Genomic DNA, 17,882 nt, shown 5'->3' with positions numbered 1-17,882 from the left:
CCATTTGGCCATCTTGAATCAGATCATGAAACAAATTGACGTGCATATGTATAATATCATGTATGATGTATGTGTGAAGTTTGATTGTGATTGGTCCAGGCATTTCTAAGATACAGGTCCGGACGAACGGACGGACGGACGCACGCACGCACGCACGCACGCAGGGAGGTCAAAACATAAGTCCCCGTTTTCGGACTGCGTCCGAACGGGGACTAAACATTACGTGCATATTCAACAGAGACTTGTTCATCTCCCTGCCAAGTTTCATAGATATCTGCTTCGGAATGTCTGAAAATATGTCAGATTTAAAGGAAACGTCACAGACGAAGACCGGAAATAAACTATACTACACTTTTCAGGCTGTGTCTGAAATTGGGACTAAAAATGGGGAATAACCAATCGGATACACAATACAATAATAGGTTTTAACAACGTTTTATTGGAAATTTATTTTAGGACACGACAACAAAAAAACGAGGTCTGATAGCTCCTTAAAAGACAATATATGTTATAATATTAGAGTAAAAACATAAACAGAACTGAAGACATTTGACAAATAATATTGTATTTAAAAAGACTATAATCTACACTAAATAGCTGGAAAACGATTTAGGAAGTGTTGTTTAATAATTTAGGCATTACTCAGAAAATACAGACAGATACATTTGTTCACAAATAAAATATATGAAGTGATGATCATTTTTTGATCACGTTATACTACACATCAAGATGTTTTCTAAGAAAGTAAAAATGACATAATCAAGTTGGGGTAATTTAAAACATGATTGCTCAGCTCTTCCGCAATTTTGAAATATGCAAATTAAAAAAAAATGTATGAAATATATATTAAAAAATAAAAGTTTCAAAACTCGGTTGATCTAAACTAACAGTTAAAATGAATTATCGCCAATGTTATTTGCATAATTGTTAGTCAATAATGTGTTTCATTGTCAATAAATGTAAAGTTGCAGTTAGTTTGCCTGTACCGAGTGGTTCTAGCCACAAGCATCTATAAATAACATGCTGCGCTTTGGGTGCATTTAACATAAACAAGAATTTCCTCATAAATGTTGAAAAGTTCAAAGAACTATAAATTTTTTGGGATGAAGTTTAGCACCAGTCAGTCTGAATAGCACCATTATCACAAGAAAAGTAACAAGAAACATCAAACTCCTAGGGAGTCTAAAGGGTAACTTAATGTGACTGAATCTATCAGTGCTTCTCAGTATGAAGTTTCCCCAAGTTCACTAATTGTACTAAAATGAAATTACTGAGCATAATAATAGAAGCACACTTACCCAACCCGTGTAACATTTTGATTTTTTGGAGTTGCACATGCCAAGCCAGCCGGAGGTATTAGTATTTAAAATATCTAAACTATGTATTGTTTTAAAATATGAAATATAAATTTAATAATATACGACCACATAAAATGTAAGAAAATCTGACAGTATAAATAAAATGGGTAGAAATTATACACAAGCACTGAGGCGTAATATACATTAAGTAACTGTGTTGTGTACCAGTAAGTGGTGCACATACTATCCATGTTATATTTTAATTCTATAATTGAGGAGTTTGGAAACTTATTTTTTTTTGAATTATCTGTATAATTGAAAATATGTGAACTTCTACCGTATACATTACTGTACTAAAAAAAAGGCATTAAAACATTAAATATATTTTATAAAAAGTTAAAAATTTCTCTTCACCTGACAAGTTGTGGAAGAACTGTTTGGATAAAGCTGATCCACAAACTTGCGTTTGGCATTTGTCTCTCGGTAAATTACTCTTGGCTTGTGTACTAATGTAAAACACTTATTTCATTGGAAACAAATTTAATGAATCAGAAACCGTGAAGAAGAAATCCTTAGACATTAATGCCGTTAAGATCTCATGAGCCGTGTGACTTGTTTTTGCACACAAAGTGATCCAATATCTATTCTCGTTGTGTCCACTGTTCCCTGATTTATGTAAGCATAGTATTTTGAACAGTGGACGAGTATAGAACAATATTTGAGTGGAAAAACATGTCTTGTGGCTTTTACATTTTCAACAAAATCTTGGTCATTTGTGTTGAAAACCTATAAGTAGTCAAGTGTTTTACCGAATAATAAATATTATTTTGCGGAATCGCATTTATTTTTCTAGCAGCAATGGATTACAGTATATCCACTTTTACCTAAATGACTATACTCCTGGAGTAATTTTATTTCTAAAAAGCTGTTTTCCCACATTTTGTAATCCATGTAACATTGCCAAATGAGGTAACACATGTCATATATAACATGGCACATATTTATGATAAAATAGGTGACAAAATGAATTTTCTAGTTGTCAAGTTCTATTAGCATATGTGTACCATACCACAGTTCACCACATATCTGTTTATTTGGTACCACATCTTGAATCAGCATTAAATTGATAACAAGCTTATGACCCTTTAATGATTAAAATTACAAATAATTTAAAATAATCTAAAACCTGTCCTGATTACCATGTCTATTCAAATTCAAATCTAATTTTAATAACACCATGAGGAAGATTATGGTTTTATTGCAATGCAGGATAATATGCTGACCCACCCCTTATTCTAATGGTATAGTCCAATAAATTATCTTTTGAAAAATGTGCTGGCTGGCACAAACCATCAGTTAAAAAAATTAGCTACATTGTTGTAAATGCAGGAATCTGTTCATACGACTTGTTCTAGAATTACATCCAAATTAATTACCTAACTAATTAGCATGTAATTTACATAACTGTGACCTTTCACAATTTCAGTCTCATCTAAACAGGACTAAAAATGATCTGAAGTTCTTTGACAACAAGATCAATAGCAATTCTTAAACTTATTTAGCGAGCTAATGTCAAAAAATAAAATAATAACAAGAAATCATTTCAGACAGTTTAAAAATAATGTAAAAAGCTGACGTCACAAATCATGTTGCAACTAACCATATATTTCAGTAAAAACTTTTGGATAAATTTTGTGTAGGTGGAATTACTGCCCTGGAAAAAGGCTATCCTGAATTTCAGCTGGTTAAAATTCATGAGTATTAAAAATATTTATTTTGCTTCTTTAAAAAAATAATTATTTCTTTTTCACTTTCCCAACTGTATTTTGGACACAGAGTAAAACAAAGTTATTGTTACAACTATAAGTTTCTTGACCTAGTAATTTGTGACTGATAAGTGGACTGGCTTGTCCTACTTCGTCAGATTGCTCTGCCAGCCACTGGTCACAATAGCTACTCAGCATACGCTCACCATTACTGTAAGAACCGTGCCATATATACTTTTGAGGCCTGCAGAATAAAAGAAAATTTATTTGTAAAACAGACAGCTACCATAAATAAAAAGGATTACTTAACAGGCAATTATTGAAGGCAAGAAAATATTTAATTTTCAATATTTTACATTCATCTTACCCAATATCAAAAACCAGTGAAACTGCCTTTTCAGCAAAATTTTAGTATGTTACACTAAAACACTATGCAAAACAACATTAGCAGTGGAACACAAGTTTTGAGTAAGTATAGTGTTCTCAAAAATGAGTCACAAAGCAGCTTTGAGTTTGTGATTTGATTTTGGTATATAGTTAATTTAATATCTAAACCAGATGAGAAAATACTGTTTTTAAAACTAAAGGAGAATAAACTACAGGATAACTTTTCTATGAAAGTTAATTGTGGAGTGCATCTGGGCATTCTCATTATAGACTGAAACACCTATAGAGTACAAAACACGATTTCTTATTCAGATTTGCAACAGGGCTTGTTCCCATAATCACTTGTGTCCATTTTTTGACTAACTTTTGAGGTGCTAGTAATTTTCATCAAAATATCATATTATTACATACCATGCTGGGTCTGTCATTACGTCTTTCCCATCAAATGAATACACATGAATGTCACTATTAAATGGTGCTTCACTACCCTTAAATATATCATTCCATGATGAAAACAACAACTCATTCTGAAAAATTAAGCACATCAATCAAAATATGAATGATTAATATGATATGCACAATAACGTCATCTTGCATCCGTAAAAATGGTACTGATAAGAATTTCAGACTGAATTATAACTCATAATTAGTCACGCCTAATTATAGCATTCATACATGTAAGCATAGGACCGTAAAATTATTAATTCTCTGCATGAAATGAAGTTTTATCAACTGATATTACTTATATGTAGAGCTGGTGCCATGACCTCACCTTTGGAGATAATATTAGCCGATGAGGTCGCTTATACATGTATCAACCAACTATACAAACAAAGGATTTTGTGTAATAAACCATAAATAGGAATCATTATATAACATGCGTCTAAATATCTTCTGTTTTTCACGTGCATATCACATGAGACAAATATCAAATGTTAGGTCATGTCATGCCGGCAACAACGACTTCCGTCATTTATTCAGAACACTGAACTCTAATATTTACATCATTTACATTGTGTTATGTATTGTGAAAACATGCTCTCAAAATGAAAACATTTCAACAGGTACTGCTGACTACTTTTCCTAAAATATCTAGTCATCATACCTTTGCATTAACTACAGGTGCATCTCTATCTTCTTTTCTAACTACTGATTTGATATCCTGTACTTTTGATGATAGGAAAGCTCTGTAAGTTCCTTGAAGTCCAGCTTCTTCAGCTTGTTTGAAACACAGGAAATCTGCACCACGTATTCCACCCATGCTGTCAGGACCAATGTGGTAGCCAGCAACAGGATAATTCAAAGCGTACATATGTAACTAGAAAAACAGACATGCAATGATTGAGATTAAAAAAACTCCAGTCATTTAACTTGAATGTTTTGTGACTGATTTTAATAGTGGCAGCCATATACTGGGTTAGGAAATAGCAGCCATTTTGATTTTTATAGTGGCAGCCATATTGGATGTGATAGTAGGAGCCATATTGGGTTTGGTAGTGGTAGCCATCTTGGATTTGCCAGTGACAGTGGCAGGGATATTGGTAATGAAATTAGCAAATAAATGGCAGCCATATTGGTTTTTATAGTGGCAGCCATATTGGATGTGATAGTAGGAGCCATATTGGGTTTGGTAGTGGTAGCCATATTAGCTTTGCCAGTGACAGCGGCAGGGATATCGGTAATGAAATTAGCAAATAAATGGCAGCCATATTGGTTTTTATAGTGGCAGCCATATTGGATGTGATAGTAGGAGCCATATTGGGTTTGGTAGTGGTAGCCATATTGGATTTGCCAGTGACAGTGGCAGGGATATCGGTAATGAAATTAGCAAATAAATGGCAGCCATATTGGTTTTTATAGTGGCTGCCATATTTGATGTGATAGTAGGAGCCATATTGGGTTTGGTAGTGGTAGCCATATTGGATTTGCCAGTGACAGTGGCAGGGATATTGGTAATGAAATTAGCAAATAAATGGCAGCCATATTGGTTTTTATAGGGGCAGCCATATTGGATGTGATAGTAGGAGCCATATTGGGTTTGGTAGTGGTAGCCATCTTGGATTTGCCAGTGACAGTGGCAGGGATATTGGTAATGAAATTAGCAAATAAATGGTGGCATATTGGTTTTTATAGTGGCAGCCATATTGGATGTGATAGTAGGAGCCATATTGAGTGTGGTAGTGGCAGCCATATTGGATTTGCCAGTGACAGTGGCAGGGATATTGGTCATGAAATGGTGGCATATTGGTTTTTATAGTGGCAGCCATATTGGATGTGATAGTAGGAGCCATATTGGGTTTGGTAGTGGCAGTGGCAGTTATATCAGTAATGAAATTAGCAATGAAAACAGTAGCCATATTGGTTTCTATAATGTCAGCGATGTCATCTATGATATTGTCAGCTATGTTGGTTTTGATGATAATACAGTACACTGTAGCTGCACATGTACTATTAAAAAATTATTCTTATTTGTATAACTCACCTTCTTATTGCCATCGATAACACCGGGTGTTGGTACTGGAAGAGTTGAAGGACCTGGCAATGTCTGAAAAAAAAATAACAAACATATGTTGAAAATAGAAATGAACAAAAATAGAAAATAGCAGAAATGTTTGATTATTCCTCAAAAAATAAAATAATAAAAAATATTATTATACATCTAGGACCAAAAATAGAGTTTGTCGATTAAGACAAAACTGAAGCGCGAGATTTGAACTTTTCCTTATTTACACTGGGGTGAAGATTTGCTATAACAACTCGTCAAAAATCAAATCAAAAACATCTGCAAAGCGCAAAACATTTGTTATTGTCATTGCAGAATATAAGATGTATAATAATAAAAAGCTTATGAGAATATCGCAAAGTATACACTTGGGTGGCATCCACCTCTGCTATTGCCTAGTCAATACGATGACCATATTGCCTTTGTGTATCCTTTGCGGTGTTCTCCTGATAAACCTCATAATATTGTTTAAATATGATATAAAAAAAATATTGAAATCAACTTGACTTACTGTAACTGGTATAGGGGGCAGCGGCAGAATAGGACCAAGCTGAAACATAGACAGATTTTATTTTTCTAATTTGCATCTATTAAAAAGCAGCTAACAGATCAACCGTTATTAAGCGATATTATATGTTAACATAAAGCACATGTGTGCAGGTGATTGCACCCAAAAATATACAATTGATAACATGAAATATATATTATAATATATATTTGATAACATGAAATACAATTGATATGCGATGAAATATGGCGGTGCTCCCAGGATGCATCTACCGGGCATGCTTAAGACGTGCCAATTTTTGCTGTGAATTCCCAGAGGATGCAGCAATATTTTTTTACAAAAGAAGATATCCCACAATGTGGAGTATCAATTGAGGGACCCGATCACTTACACGCATGTGCTCTGACACCGCTGTAGCAATGACTTCACCGAACATTCTTTCAACATGTAATGTAGTTGCGAGGCAAATAGTTATATTGCAAAAAATAATAATTCATGTTTAATTGTTCGCTCAACTAGCAGATGACCCTTAATAATTCAAGGTCACCAGGCAATACAAATTTGCATGCAGGTTTTTAAGCACCAAGTCGCGTTTGTAATAATAGCATATGGAATAACAGCCAATTCTGTTGCAGGATATATCTATATAGTTAGCGGTAGTTAGCATTAGTCAGCGATAGTTCGTCCGCGCAATGTGCTAAATATATGAAAATGTTTTTCAGAATCATCTCACACCAACAAAGCTGTATGTGTCATAACAAAGGGAATCACCTCAATAATCTGCCAGCCTTCCTCCACTCTGACATATAGTTCCTGTCTATCATGAATGAATGCTAGACCCCCTACTGGGGTTATCCTGGCTACGGACTGCATGTCATCGAGTGTGAGATAGGTCGCAACCTGAAAAGAAAAACAAAACAAAATATGGAAGGAGTTAAAAAAGTAACACTGACTTGATTACGTGCAAGAACTAATCTGTGATATTGCTCTCCATATAAATATAAAAAAATTAATTTTTTGACCTGCTTGTTTTATTAAATTTATTTTTAATTCAAAAAAACTAAATTTGACATTAATGAATGTATTTTTCTGAATGAGTTATTTAATTATCCAATATGGCTTATATATATGAATGGAATACTCAACATTTTTTTTTTATTTGTAGCTTGATTAGTTACCATATATTATACATTCAATTTACTTTATAGTAACTTTTTTCACTTGATTCTCAAAAAATACAATGGGTTTGATTATATTATAAATATTGAATATATAATACATCGAGTCTCTGACACAATTTATTTAAATATTGTGAACTTAGCTTACTGTAGTATATTTGCCAACTGGTAGACCATTGGTTGATTCTCCTGTTGGTCCAGGTGGTCCAGGAGGTCCGGGATAGCCTCTGTTACCTCTTTCTCCTTTCATGCCTGTCAAGAATTCCAATTTGATAATTGTTATTCGGCATTGAATTAAAGCATGTACTTAATTATTTTGTTGTACCACAATACTTTATTTTGTTGAAGATTTTTGTGAATCATTCATAATCATAAAATCATGTGAATGGCCTTGGTGTGTGACATATACTATGATATGAATATTCATGAATGATGTCATAATCATGTGATATTTAGAGTTCTTGAACAAACATCCACTGGACAAAAATGTCCCTGTAGGACAAATGTTATTTTTCGCAGTAATTTTGACTATTAATAATTAGTTGACTACTAGGTTTTGTTGGCAAACACTTGTTTTATGAGTTAACAGTAAGTTGACAACTAGATGAATGAATAACATACCAGCGCTTTCTAGATTTCCTGAGCCAGGCAAACCAGCTGGACCAGGAAGTCCAGGCACACCTATTCCTGGTGGGCCTTGAGAACCTGGACTACCGGGACGTCCTGGGATCCCTTGAACAGCTTCTCCTGGTGGACCTGGTGGTCCAGGTGGACCCTGGAAAAGCAAAACAAATTGTGATTCTTCTCATTGTATTCCAGCAAATGAAGAAAATATATCTAATAATTTGAATTGTTTAATTTTGAACTGCTAAGAATTAATATTTTTCAATAAAAGGACAAATAGAAATTCAGAAGTTAAATAAAATTGTTGTCCATTTTAATGGAATGTAGTTCATTCATTTATTAAACGCTGCATTGACTATCAACACAGATGAAAAAAATTTAAAACTTTTTTTTTTCAAACACAGACAGTGTGAAGGTCACTTACAATCAGTCCAGGTGGGCCAACTGGTCCCGGTACAGGTATGCTTCCTCCTCCACTGCCAGATCCCGGTAATCCTGGCTCACCCTGGAAACAAAAGACAAAACATCAATTTGCTGAAACTTAATTAGTTTAATAATTGATCACCAATTTAGGACCTTGAGAGTGCAGTGCACAAGACAACCTTGCGACCAAGGGAAGAATTTGGAAGAAGGTGTACACTCCAAGGAATTGGGCTTTTTGTTGTAAAGATGTGATGGATGAAAGACATGTCATGCACAGATTATTATCAGCTGCTAAATTGTGCTTTGTAAAACTTGTAGTGATTGGTTCTTTTCACGCAACATTTACCATCTGCATAATATTATACCAGTACATTTAAACAGCAATTTCAGGACTTAATACAAGACTTATTTTACGGGAGCCCTGTATATGAGATTATATATATGTATGAGATTATATATAATTATGAGATTATATATAATAATGAGATTATATATATAATTGTGTTCCTAACAGCTTGATCAATTATGTCACCAGATCTGATAAGACTGAAGAAAGACCTTTTTAGAAAATCTATGATGGACATAGGTCTGTGGTAGTCATCCTGCATCAAAGTTCTTTTTCATTGAATTAAGTGGTGAATCAGGGGAAATTTATTTCAGCTAAAATAAAGTATTCTACAGTATTTTGTCTTGTAAGTCTGGGTAGTTTATGTGACAAAATCTGAATGTTCATACATATTTTAGTAGCAAAACTGGCGACAATTTGTGTTACTTTTGTCAATTGGATTTCAATGTAATATTTAGAAACGTGTTGAAACACAAGTTGCAGTAATGGATTAATGATTCTATTCTCTAAAAAGAAATCATGTGAAGATTGCAAATTTTACTCTTGGAGGTTTCAACCATACCAATGACCTCCCAAAAGGAGCACTGAATTCTGCAACATACATGTATTTCAACTTTCACACAACTGAATGTTCACTACAACATCACAATTGTTTATTACCTTGGGTCCCTTCATTCCTGTATCACCCTTATCACCTTTGCCTCCGTATAATCCATCTCGTCCAGGTAACCCATCAATACCGGGAGGACCTTGTGGACCTGTAGCACCGGGTAACCCCACAGAACCAGACGGCCCTCTTGAGCCATGAACACCATCTAATCCATTCACTCCAGCCGTACCTAAATAGAACATCAAATAGAACATGTTTTCATACCAAAACTAGACTAACATCCTAAATTAAATGTCCTTTTAATTTTTTCGTACAAAAACATTATCATTATTACCTTTCATACCCTTCTGTCCAGGTGGTCCAGTTAGCCCTGGAAGACCTCTTTCACCTTGACTGCCTTGCATTCCTTTTGGTCCAACCGGCCCTGGTAATCCTGGAGCACCCTACAAAAAACACGTTTACCAGTGACACAGAAACAAATAGTGTGGACACATGAAATTATGTGCATTTGAAATCAAAGCAAACTGGTACCTACATAATATGTACGTTTAATTTTGCAGCCCTTAATTTGAATTAAGATCAGAAAAGCCAAAGAAAAGATTGCAGAGATACATATATAGTACACATGTGTACTATATTCCGAGTAATATTGCATGAAGATGCACATAATTTGTAGATATCAGTACAGATATACAAATAGCTGGAAATTTAAAATGCACATAATTTTATTTCCTATATCCCACATTGGTTGTTAACGGTGGCGATTGAGATGGTCAGTAAAAGGGAAAATGTTATACATTGAAATGACACGAATTCATGATTTGATTCACAGTATATTATAGAATGGTCAGTATGTGATGGGTTGGCAGGCACAATCATGTGACAGTTTTTTTTTAACCAATAAAAACTTAAAAGAAAATGAAAATGAACTTTTTCGAATAAGCATATCAGTGATCAGTATGTAAATATGGTAATTGATTGACAGGCTGAAGGATGTGATATTTTTTTAACCAATGAAATTCAAAGATAGAAGTATGATTTGAATTGTAATATTTTTTTTAAATGAGCAGGATGTGAATTTTGTTATTGATTGGTTGATTTTATTCATGTGATATGGATTAGCCAATGAGATTTGAGAATACCCAGTATTACTTACATGCTCTCCTGGCCTCCCAGGTATCTAGAAAATGGTATTCAACATAAATTAATTATCGATATTCAACAATTTTCAGAAAAAGAACATTTCTCACAAGGTGCATAAATGTACTCACAGATATTGGATTTCCACCTGGGCTTCCTGGATCTACAATCACTGGCTCACCTGGAGGACCTCTCTCTCCCTGTCAAGAGCACAAACAGAGAAAACGCTAAGGTAAACCTCTATTATCAGAGATGTATGTAACCCAATTGAAAATAAGATTTTCACTTCGCTGTTTACAGTAATAGAGGGAATTAGGTCCAAAATTGTACTTTTGTTAAAGAGATTTTAAATATTCATCTCAAGCAAAATATCTGGTTAATCATGATATAATGCATGTTCTCTAGAAGTGCATGCATTCATTTAAATAGCAGAGGTGTGTCTGAACAAAATAAGATGTATTTTATCAACTAATTACAACATATATGGCTTACATACACGTCTGATATAACAATACTATTGTTATTAGATGTGAATATTATGGGATACATAATTAAAGTTTTATCTAATGTTCCAATACTGGCAAGATATTAAATTGTTTAATTCTTCAAGGTCACTAATATTACTCCTGCCATTTGCTATACTTTTGAATTGTGTTACTGCATATATTTTATGAAAATTTTACAAAATTGACAAATAAGATTTTTTTTAACCAAAAAGTAATTTTGAAGAAGCATGAGGAAAATTGAAAGCCTGCAAAAATGTCACAAATGAATTACTAAAATTGTGGCAGAAACCTCATAATTATATCTGGCAATCTAATTGTTTAACTGCAGCCGAAGCATATATATACACACAAAGCAAATTTTGATTCGTCAGAACATGCTGCTCTATGATTGGTACAACTGTTAGGTTTAGGGTTAGGTAGCCACAATCTCGAAAATAGCTTCACAGTTATTTAACAACTGCACAGATACAGTACTTACCTTTTGTCCAACTCCCTGCAAAAGCAATAATAATACATGTTTTATTAATAGTTTTGTAGTGTTAGAAAGTTAAGAACATTAACTTAAATAAATATCACCACCCTAGACACAATACGAACTACAATGTATCATATTTTGAATCAACCAGAAACATGAGAAAACTATCGTCACTTCCAGTCACATCTCTGAACATTAGTACTTTTTCCCAACTTCTTTATAAACTGTATAGTTTACGCAGGTGCATATAACTTTAATAACACTTCATAAGTACACTTGCACAGCAAACACATACCATATATAACAAATAATATATTTTAGCACTTATGAGCACTGTATGAAAAATATGCTTACAAATTTGCAACAACATTATTAATTTAAACAAAAATAAACGATTACCAATAAATCAAGTCATAAAAAAACAATTTTGTTTAATGATATACAACCTACCTTTTCACCTTTTTCTCCTTGTATTCCATTCAAACCAGGGACTCCCTGAATACCAATAAAAATATACAATTACACTTCAACATTATGGTGATGCAGTATTAAATAGTTCTAGTCAATACACTCTGATATTATATTAATGTATTTTTATTTATACAATTCTATTTATATCATACATTTCAATATGAAATATTATTTTTACAATTTTTCAATATAAACTGGAATATTAATATTCAACATGTACTAAAATTAAATATAACTACAATGCTATTTGTACTACAATTTCAATATATACTACAAACTCAACAAAATTTCACAAACATTCTATGTGAATATCACGACTAACATACATTACTAGGAATACTAATACAAATGTTTGTTTGTAAACTGCTATCATTTGACCATTTTGCTTGTGTCTTTGCATATTTGCAAAACATACATTACATTATGTATTTGTGTTTTTGAATATGGCAAAGATCTTGTTTATTGCTGATTACAGAATGCCAGTCAGCCATTTTGAATCAAATCACTAAACCACTGCATGTGCATACATCCCACATAAAGTACTAGGCACATGCAAAGAATGAACGGAATCGGTCCAAAGAATTCTGAAATATGACTGGACGGACAAACGGAGACCGAATCCTAATTCCCTGTTTTCGGACTTCAGACGAACGGGGACTAATAAATGGTAAAAAGTGCTAAAATTGAGAGACAAACTGACACTTTTTCACTGCTCAGCAAACATGATATTCTACTCTAAGTTCTCACAATTTTGTTGATCAGATTGGTGGATATTTATTCTCATGATAGAGTATAAAATAGAACTGCAAATTTCTTGCTCAAAGTTGTGCACTTTACACTAATAATGACATAAATTAACCTAAATAATTCAATATTATGAATGTGTAAGCAGAATTATTTGTTCTTGTGATAAAGGATGAAGTATTTATTCATGATGGTAAAATTAGAAAGATACTCACAGCAAATCCAATTTCTCCTCTTTCTCCTTTTTCACCTTGTGGTCCAATTGGTCCAATCAGTCCTGGTTTACCCTAAACAATTGCACAAAACAATTCAGATATCTCACAAATAAGACGTAATTCATTGAAACATATACAACTTACTCTTTCTTTTAAATTTTTTTTTATCCATTTATGAACAAACATGAGTTTGTATAATCTTGATACATGTAGTTTATTAAATAAATGTAAATTTTAAAACATTGGTAGTTTTCTATAAATCTAATTGTAATAAATTCATGTTCACTCACCAAATGAAAAATATTGTGAAAAGGCAAGGACAAGAAGTAACCTGGTTACTACCCTCTTATTGTTGTGGGACCTTCCCCTTCTACATAATAGTCTGTATATTTTGCCTAGATTTTGTTCATTAATGTTGAATTTATTCCAACCTCGACAAGAATTTAGCAGTCACATGTTCAACTCTGTATCATTATCAACTATCATCAGATACAGCACATCCAGAAAACAAAAAACTGTTGTTCATTGTTTGATAATTTTTAGAATATTACAGATTTGTGACTAAATAGTTCAGCAGATAACCTAGAAGGCATTCAATCAGATTTGTTTAGGATACTCAGCTGTGACAGCAATCGCTTACTAACCGGGTCAATCTCTTATCCGTGTGATTAAGTCAGTACAAGTCTCAGCAAAACCATAGATTCCTTTATGTAGGTCTATGGAAAAACATCTTTTCACATAATATACACAAATAACACCTAAGTAAAACATAGTAATAAAGCAAACAACTTACTGGTCTCCCAGGTAACCCGAATGCTCCTTTTTCTCCTTTTGTTGCAACTTCTCCTTTGGCTCCCATCTTTCCTCTTTTCCCCCTCTTTCCTTTCTCTCCTTTCACCATCAGCACTTCACCATCTCGTAAAAGAAAGGGTTCTCCCTTATCTCCCTACAAAGCATAGATTCAAGATTTCAGCGAAAGAGATTTATATACCCCCTCTACTGGAGAATCATCTACTGTAAAATACTTTCAATTATTTTCGCTTGCAATTTATTTTCGTCAAAGGGATGATTCACGTCAAACTTTGAATAACACCAGATAGTTTTCTCTTGAATCATAATCATTATTTAGAAATACCTTCAGACCAGGTGGTCCTAGTGGTCCAGGCAGTCCAACTCCATCCTCTCCTTTTGGTCCAACTGCACCAGGTAATCCCTAGCGTGAGACAAGGTTTATTAATTTATATTAAGTCTTGCCGATATTGAATCGGGCACATACATGTACATACTGCTTTTTATAAAATGGATAGAAATCTTGCCTGTATTCCAGGGTGTCCAACAAACCCTCTTGGTCCAGGTAATCCAGCAATCCCAGGTTCACCAGCAGGACCAGGAAGTCCTGGTACTCCTGATGTTCCTGGTTCACCCTGTAACAGATGGGAAAACAAAATTCATGAATATGTATTCGTATAATCGGTAACTTACAGGTGCTTATTCAAATTATATGCAAATCATACACATGCATTACCAAATATGGTAGCAACTTACTAGCATACCTTATATGAGACTATTTTATTGGGTGACCAGTATTTATGGTAACAATTAATTAATAATCTTTCTATAAAAATTCGTGACTAGCCTGCTGCTTTAATGTTATACATGTACTGTTTTGTTAATGTAGAAGTATAAATATAAAATAACAGTGACTGTAAATTTGAAGAACCTAAGCTAGAATTTGCACTTGGAGATTTGAATTTGTGAAATGCTTGATGGTATGACAGTGTTCTCCTCAGACTTCATTTTAAGCATCATGGTCAATTTGCATTACAATATATCTAATTTGCATAATAATCAGCTTTCCCATGAGGCGCAGAAAATATCCAAATGTCGCCCTGCAATAATAGTAATGGTGAATGTGATTTAACCCCCCCCCCAATATTTCAAATTCAATCAAAGTGATTTATTTCAGACCTAAACTTTAACATCTATAAATACACAAAATATGAAAATAGTTAATATGGTAATGCAATTAGTAAGGCATATATATGACAGTACCTTTTGTCCTGCACCAGCACCGGCATCCCCATTCCCACCCTGTAGAGTGAAATGATAGATAGGAATGAAGAAAATGAGAACCATCTGAAACACATTCCGTGCAATGATTTTTCAACCATGAAGTAATTGGCATCGCTATTCAATATTACAACTAAAGGAATTAACTAGATAAAATAAATTTTACATACTAATCCAGGAGGGCCAGGTGGTCCAGATAGACCAGGCATTCCAACCGGACCCGGTAATCCAGGTATACCATCTTCACAGGGTTTGCAGACTCCATCGATACCTGGGTCACCCTGTTTTAAAATAGACAAATCAAAAATATATCAATTAAAACATATAAAAGTATATAAAATGTAGGCTAGAATAAGGAAATGTTTGGTCTAGTTTCAGAGAATGTTTTGTGGATCTAAATCAACCTTCGATGCATGTATTCAAAAACATAAATGTTGAACATATATCTTGTGGTATTGAATAACATCTTATAATACTGTAAAATATGTTGAAAAAGCGACATACAATTTTTAGTAGGGAAATGTTGATTTAGCAAATCTCTCGTCATTGTAGATTTCCGGTTTTCACAATAATTGTCTGTCGTGCCCCAAAACAAAACAGTTATTACCCCCATAAAAACAAAGAAAACTGTATAATTTGATTCTGTGTGCAATGATAAAAAACTGATTCAAAAGGGATTTGAAAAAGCAGGTTTCGTTGCTGCGTTACACCCAGAACATTGACCTTTTATATTGGGACTCAAAAATTACTAAGTACTACTAATTTCTGTAATAATATATCAGTATCACTTCATTTATTTATTTTCATTGAAATAATGACCACAATGAATACGTTTATTTTTGTGTGTGATAAATTTACTTTTCATCATGTCATGTCATGTTTTTTTTGTGTTGTTTACAAAGTGTGTGTGGAGAAAAAAGACGTTGTTTAGCGACCATTTTTAATTTATAATAAAGTTATTAGCGAATCAGTTCTCTCACTAAATTCGTAAAAAGACATGCTTGCGAAAAAGACATGTTTTACAAGATAATTAATTATTGTGGCATTTTTCAATTTTTTCTCAGGCAAAAAGCAAAATCGTTTTTGTTTTTTTAAATGGCAATTACAGTGTGTAATAACTCAAAAAACTATTTCCTCACTGCTGCATGAAGAATACATCATACAAATAATTTGGTAAAATAACTAAGACACTGAATATAAAGTTAAGTTTACCTTCAATCCTGGCTCTCCAGAAAGTCCTGGCAAACCCTGAAACGTATACAGAAAAATAGTGATAATTTCATTATTAGACAAGATTATAATATAAACCTTTATTTTATAAAAACATTTCAGTTTCCGATACTTGTATATGACTTGCAAATGACTTGGAAAGGTTGTTTGTCAAAAATTTAACTGCACAAAATTGCAGCTTTTGACTCGTTCGGGAAAATAATTCTGCATAAAAATGTTCAGTTCAAACTGTTTTATTAATTAGGATATTACAATAACCAAATCTTAGTTAAAATAGGCAACTTTTGAGTTTCACTTTTACCTTGGGTGTTTTATTTCACCTCTTAAACATTTGATAGCTCATCAGAATTTCGGGAACCATGGAAACCAGTGAATAAATTATGAACTAGAAATCAACCCAGCTTTTATGATGAACGATTTCGCAATTTGATTTTAAATTTGGGTTGTACGTTAAATGAAATACTAAAAGATCACAACTTACATCAACACCAGCTGGTCCCCCATCACCCTTATCACCCTGAAATGAAACAAACAAAAAAGTTTAATATGGTTGACTCATTCCATCAGTTATGCCTCACTACTTTTGACCTTTCTTTTTTCTATCATATCAATGTCACTGATAAACATGATAATGAAATGATTATTTTTCCCTCAGTATTTTCATAGAAGTGTTCATCCCGGAAAGAAAGAAATCTAATGAGAACTTTAATCTGCAATAACTCCTTTGTTAATTTTAGATTAAACAAACATAAATTTAGAAACTATTTTATTCAAGTTTTAATGCATTTCTTGAAAATTATACATTTCAGTAACCCCAAAATTGAACTAGTTTTTCCTGATTAGAAGATGATCATATACAAATTATTTGTGCTATTGAAATCACAAGAAATAGTTTACACCAGACTACATTACAGATAGACATTCTCCACTCAAATACATGTATAATTTTCAGCAAGGTAAAAAAATAGACACAATTTTACCTTAAATCCCTGTGGTCCTTGAGGCCCTTGAAAGCCCTGTAATAAAGAATGATTTATATAAAAAAAACACAGATTAATTATACAATTTTTTTGCAAATATGAAATTTTTTTTAAATTTTCTGACATACATACAGAACCTTACCAGAATTTAATCCGAGAAGCAAGAAGATCAAAAAATGGACACAAAGTTAGTTGAAAATAAAAAAATAATGAAATGCATATAATATGGGCAATGCTGAATAACTACCATAACTTGCTCTATCAGAAGTCCATCTTGCATTGAATATATGCTATCATTTTAATACAACTTATTCGACTCATTTATTTCACATTTCACAGACATGCACTTAATAGAATAAATATGATATAATGATGCTGTACTCCAAAATATTGGTGATAGATGTCATT

The 17,882-nt window shown here is 33.1% G+C and overlaps 1 protein-coding gene across 2 annotated transcripts in view; it reads right to left on the bottom strand.

Moving 5' to 3' along the window:
• Positions 1 to 419: 419 nt before the first annotated feature.
• The window catches only part of LOC100371216 (uncharacterized), an 86,042-nt gene continuing 68,579 nt past the window's right edge, over positions 420 to 17,882 (bottom strand). Inside the window, exons 19-42 of one of the 2 annotated variants that reach the window (XM_085496057.1) lie at positions 17,475 to 17,510; positions 16,976 to 17,011; positions 16,477 to 16,512; positions 15,435 to 15,545; positions 15,247 to 15,285; positions 14,511 to 14,618; positions 14,330 to 14,407; positions 13,988 to 14,140; positions 13,195 to 13,266; positions 12,215 to 12,259; positions 11,768 to 11,782; positions 10,915 to 10,983; positions 10,800 to 10,823; positions 9,978 to 10,086; positions 9,694 to 9,872; positions 8,689 to 8,769; positions 8,262 to 8,415; positions 7,789 to 7,892; positions 7,234 to 7,362; positions 6,466 to 6,504; positions 5,934 to 5,996; positions 4,557 to 4,769; positions 3,863 to 3,978; positions 420 to 3,308 (exon numbers count right to left, since the gene is read on the bottom strand). In XM_085496057.1, coding sequence (XP_085352183.1) covers positions 3,095 to 3,308; positions 3,863 to 3,978; positions 4,557 to 4,769; positions 5,934 to 5,996; positions 6,466 to 6,504; positions 7,234 to 7,362; positions 7,789 to 7,892; positions 8,262 to 8,415; positions 8,689 to 8,769; positions 9,694 to 9,872; positions 9,978 to 10,086; positions 10,800 to 10,823; positions 10,915 to 10,983; positions 11,768 to 11,782; positions 12,215 to 12,259; positions 13,195 to 13,266; positions 13,988 to 14,140; positions 14,330 to 14,407; positions 14,511 to 14,618; positions 15,247 to 15,285; positions 15,435 to 15,545; positions 16,477 to 16,512; positions 16,976 to 17,011; positions 17,475 to 17,510 — 2,223 coding nt within the window. In that variant the 3' untranslated portion in view covers positions 420 to 3,094. The remainder of the gene's footprint in view (positions 3,309 to 3,862; positions 3,979 to 4,556; positions 4,770 to 5,933; positions 5,997 to 6,465; positions 6,505 to 7,233; positions 7,363 to 7,788; positions 7,893 to 8,261; positions 8,416 to 8,688; positions 8,770 to 9,693; positions 9,873 to 9,977; positions 10,087 to 10,799; positions 10,824 to 10,914; positions 10,984 to 11,767; positions 11,783 to 12,214; positions 12,260 to 13,194; positions 13,267 to 13,987; positions 14,141 to 14,329; positions 14,408 to 14,510; positions 14,619 to 15,246; positions 15,286 to 15,434; positions 15,546 to 16,476; positions 16,513 to 16,975; positions 17,012 to 17,474; positions 17,511 to 17,882) is intronic. The other variant, XM_085496058.1, reaches the window with a different exon arrangement.

Source organism: Saccoglossus kowalevskii, chromosome 22, assembly GCF_978046115.1.
Source record: "Saccoglossus kowalevskii chromosome 22, keSacKowa6.1, whole genome shotgun sequence".
In the NCBI taxonomy this organism is placed as follows: domain Eukaryota; kingdom Metazoa; phylum Hemichordata; class Enteropneusta; family Harrimaniidae; genus Saccoglossus; species Saccoglossus kowalevskii.
Note: the sequence above shows the minus strand (reverse complement) of the source record. Positions and strands in the feature narration are given on the sequence as shown.